General features: G+C 41.8%; 1 protein-coding gene across 5 annotated transcripts in view; it reads left to right on the top strand.

The window, feature by feature from the left end:
- Positions 1-5000, top strand: part of LOC143275531 (uncharacterized) — a 53095-nt gene that overhangs the window by 23994 nt on the left and 24101 nt on the right. For all 5 annotated transcript variants that reach the window (XM_076579715.1, XM_076579712.1, XM_076579713.1 and 2 more), the window contains 2 exons: positions 1-74; positions 2318-3889. The exon at positions 1-74 is cut by the window's left edge and continues 2346 nt beyond it. In XM_076579715.1, coding sequence (XP_076435830.1) covers positions 1-74; positions 2318-3889 — 1646 coding nt within the window. The remainder of the gene's footprint in view (positions 75-2317; positions 3890-5000) is intronic.

Raw genomic sequence — 5000 nt, 5'->3', positions numbered from 1 at the left:
GAGGAGGAGAGCGTGTTGAGCAGGAGGAAAATGTTGCCGACAGTTCAGAGGCCAAGTGGAATCAAATACGGGAAGTGAGTGGTTTTTTTTGTTTTGTTTTGTTTTTTGTTGTTGTTTTTTTTGTTTGTTTGTTTTGTGTGTGTGTGTGTGTGTGTGTGTGTGTGTGTGTGTGTGTGTGTGTGTGTTCAGTTTTGTAAGTGTTATATTTAGTTTTTAGGTAACTAAACAACGAGTGCATGTATGTATGAATGTATGTATATATGTATGTTTTGTTTGTTGTGTTTTGTATTTGTTATGTTTTGTTTTTAGATAACTAAACAATGTGTGTATGTATGTATGTATGTATGATAAAATATATTTTAAAAAAAAGAAGGAAAATCCATGTTCTCTCTGTCTGTCTGTCTCTTTCGCTCTCTATACGTGTGTGGGTGCGTGCGTGTGCGTAAGTGTGTGTGTGTGTGTTTGACAGTCTGTTTTTTCTGTCCTCTGTCTATACATGTAGCTCACTGATCTTATTCCTTTTTGTTTTAGATGTTCGCTCTGTTTGAATACTGAATTAATCGCAATATGACGGCGGTGGTGACAATAATGATGATAATGATGAAAATAGTAGTAATGATGCTCCTAACAGAAACAGTTGTAGTGGAAACAGTAGTAGTAGTAGTAGTAACAGCAGCAGTTTTTGTAGTAGTATTAGTAGTGGTGGCGGTGGCGGTAGTAGTAGTAGTAGTAGTTGTTGTTGTAGTAGTAGTGGAGTGACGGCCTAGAGGTAACTTGTCCGACTAGGAAGCGAGAGAATCTGAGCGCGCTGGTTCGAATCACGGCTCAGCCGCCGATATTTTCAAACCCCTCCACTAGACCTTGAGTGGTGGTCTGGACGCTAGTCATTCGGATTAGACGATAAACCGAGGTCCCGTGTGCTAGCATGCACTTAGCGCACGTAAAAGAGCCCACGGCAACAGAAGGATTGTCCCTGGCAAAATTCTGTTGAAAAATCCACTTTGATAGGAAAAAAAACAAATAAAACTGCACGCAGGAAAAAAAAAATACACAAAAAATGGGTGGTGCTCTCAGTGAAGCGACGTGCTGTCCTTGGTGAGAGCAGCCCGAATTTCACACAGAGAAATCTGTTGTGACAAAAAAGAGAAACACAATACAATACAATACAGTAGTAATAGTAGTAGTAGTAGTAGTAGTAGTAGTAGTAGTAGTAGTAGGAGGAGGAGGAGGAGGAGGAGGAGGAGAAGGGACATGATGAGGAAAAAGATATTGTGGAAAATTCTGTTGAAAAATCCACTTCGATAGGAAAAAAACAAATAAAACTGCACGCAGGAAAAAACAACAACAACACACACACAAAAAAATGGGTGGTGCTCTCAGTGAAGCGACGCGCTGTCCTTGGAGACAGCAGCCCGAGAAACGCAATACAATACAATACAATACAATACAATACAATAGTAGTAGTAGTAGTAGTAGTAGTAGTAGTAGTAGTAGTAGTAGTAGGAGGAGGAGGAGGAGGAGGAGGAGGGGCACAATGAAGACAAAGAGATTGTGGATGATAGTGTCACTGAATCGATCACTATGTTGTTCTAGAAATGATTGCCGTATCATTGGATAGAAATTATCGAGTAGAAGAATCGATAGCAGTATCATTCAGTCATTATCACATATAGCAATATCATTCAGCAATATCATTCAGTTTCACATATAGCAGTATCATTCAGCAATATCATTCAGTCTCACATATAGCAATATCATTCAGCAATATCATTCAGTCATTATCACATATAGCATTATCATTCAGCAATATCAATCAGTCATTATCACAAAATATTATAGCAATATCATTCAGCAATATCATTCAGCAATATCATTCAGTCTCACATAGAGCAATATCATTCAGTCATTATCACATATAGCAATATCATTCAGTCATTATCACATATAGCAATATCATTCAGCAATATCATTCAGTCATTATCACTTATAGCAATATCATTCAGTCATTCTCACATATAGCAATATCATTCAGTCATTATCACATATAGCAGTTTCATTCAGCAATATCATTCAATCATTATCACATATAGCAATAATATATATATATATATATATATATATATATATATATATATATATATATATATATATATATATATGTATATCATTCAGCAACATCATTCAGTCATTATCACATATAGCAACATCATTCAGTCATTATCACATCCGATTCATGTTGTTGTTGGTGCAGCTGCTGCTGCTGTTGTCATTGTCGTTGTTGTTGTTCACAGAAAGACAAACTCTTTTCCCCAAACAGAAACTGGTAGAAGAAATGCGTCAGTCCACGTTGGATCGGTTCCCGAAACTACGTCACCAGACCTACGTGGTTCCTCCGATCCGCACCAACAAGACAAAATACCAGCTCCTCAGAGAACTGTCCACCAACAGACACAACGTCATGCAACAGCGAGAACTTCAGTTCGCCACCTTGCTGGGCGACCAGACTGAAGACACCATCTCCAGATGTTTGTCCGAGGTGGTGGAAAACGTCGACGAACCAATGTTCATCCTTTCCAATTACCAGTACGACGATTATCTCTTCTTGCTGGAGCGAGGAAAAGCCAGCAGCGTCGTTCTAGCCCGTTCTGCTTCCGCGCTGAATGGGAAGAATTCGTCGTCAAGAATTTCCCAGGATGGGAACGATGCTTGCAGTGTAACCCGGTGGAAGAGGAAGCCCAACACGTTATCAGAATCCTCCAACGATTCGGACACACTGCAAAGTCCTAGGGAGGTTGAAGCGCAGATGGATTTGAGCAAACCTCACGCTGGCGAAACTTTTCCACGGTGTCAGAAAGCGGACGAGGAGGCCGAGGAAGAAACGACACAAAAACTAAACTCTTCATCCTCTGCTGTGCTGCTTTCTGATTGCTCAAGTTCTTCGGATGACGGTTGGGATTATCAGGGACACTTCCCGACCCCCAGGGATTTAAAGAGCGCGCACAAAAGAGGGGATTTCGACAACCTCGTCATCAGTCCTCGGTTGGGATTCATCGTCTTTGAGGCGAAGACGATGCTTGGCTTAGAGACAGGGGCGGGGATGTCGACATCTCTGGCAGGACAATGCACGCTGAACAACCAGCAACAAGAATCTCCCAAGGATCCAGACATTTCTTCTTCTTCTTCTTCTCCGCTGGGAGACTGTCAGGGTATGAGTTTTCTCAGCGAAACGAAAGGAAACCTGGCAGAGTTTGTGAAGAACAAATCTCACCACCAAACCGATGCATGTGACCCTGAAAACCCGTCCACAACTGACGTTGGGGAAGGCTTCAAAGAACCCGGTACTGAAGAAGACGATTGCTCCCACACACTGATCGAAAATATTAATGAAGGAGAAGAAACAAACCAGTCAGAAAGTTTGTCGTTGTCATCACACGCACACTTTTCTTCTCCAAGATCAGAAACGGACAGCCCGGAACACGAACCTCAGAACGAAGACGACCCAAAAGGCAACAGTGCCAGAGAAGACTTCTTCCGTTTCTCAAACTGGCAAGAAAAAGGGATGTCACCTCCCTTCTCCGATTCTGTCACCCAGAGAAAACGAAACTCGGATTCTTACAGTCAACCCGAATGCGACTTCCATCTTCAATCTCCAACTAACAGCGACCCGGAATGCTGCCTCGGTTCAGGACCAGGGGCAAGGGACGTAAACGAGGAAGACTTCCGGAAGACCATTACCAAGAGTCTGAACCAGTTACGGAAAGCGGAAACGGTGTTACGTCATCTGACACGTGACCTGCCAGGGTGCCCCGCGATCACCAAAGTGTTGGCGCTGCCTAACACGAGCACCGAACAGCTGAGACAACTTCTGGACGATCCCATTCTGAGCCAGGTGAGAATAGAACAGAACAGAATAGAATAGAACAGAATCGAATAGAACAGAATAGAACAGAATAGAGTAGAATAGAACAGAATAGAATAGAACAGAACAGAATAGAATAGAACAGAACAGAATAGAACAGAACAGAACAGAATAGAATAGAATAGAACAGAACAGAATAGAACAGAACAGAACAGAATAGAATAGAACAGAACAGAACAGAACAGAATAGAATAGAATAGAACAGAATAGAATAGAACAGAATAGAACAGAATAGAGCTGAACAGAATAGAACAAAATAGAGAATAGAACAGAATAGAACAGAATAGAGAATAGAATAGAACAATAGAATAGAATAGAATAGAACAGAATAGAACAGAATAGAACAGAACAGAATACTTTTTATTGTCATAAAACCTTAAAGTTTATAAGACACAATGAAACATAAACATGAGCATATTAAGAAGAGAAACATTCATGAACAAAATTTCGCCTGCCTTGGCTGAAATTCTGTTAGAAGGATCAGTTCACTAGGCTTTGCATTTGAGTATCTGTGTTGGAGAGGAGGAGTGAGAGTGGAGCGAGATTATTTATTTATTTATTTATTTATTTGTCTGTTTATTTGTTTAATTATTTATTTACCAGTTGTCTCGTAGTGTGAAAGCATGACGTGTCAGTTCCCCCAGGTCTAAATTCCGACAGGTCTACAATCACACAGGTCTATGTTTCACCAGGTATATTTTGTTCCCCCAGGTCTATGTCCCTACAGAAATGTTTTGGTGAGTCTGTGTTCCCCAAGGTCTAGTTCCCCCAAGGTCTGTGTTCCCCCAGGTCTGTTTTCCCCCCAGGTCTGTGTTCCCCCAGGTCTGTTTTCCCCCAGGTCTGTGTCCCCACAGAAATGTTTTGTGAGTCTGTGTTCCCCAAGGTCTAAGTTCCCCCAAGGTCTATGTTCCCCCAAGGTCTATGTTCCCCTCAGGTCTGTGTTCCCCCAGGTCTATTTCCCCCCCCAGGTCTATGTTTCCCACAGAAATGTTTTGGTTAGTCTATGTTCCCCAAGGTCTTAGTCCCCCCCCCCCCCCCAGGTATGTTCCCCCCAGGTCTAAGTTCCCCCCAGGTCTATTTT

This window comes from Babylonia areolata, chromosome 30 (assembly GCF_041734735.1).
Source record: "Babylonia areolata isolate BAREFJ2019XMU chromosome 30, ASM4173473v1, whole genome shotgun sequence".
Lineage (NCBI taxonomy): Eukaryota > Metazoa > Mollusca > Gastropoda > Neogastropoda > Buccinidae > Babylonia > Babylonia areolata.
The sequence above is the reverse complement of the archived record's forward strand: the minus strand, read 5'-3'. Positions and strand labels throughout refer to the sequence as shown.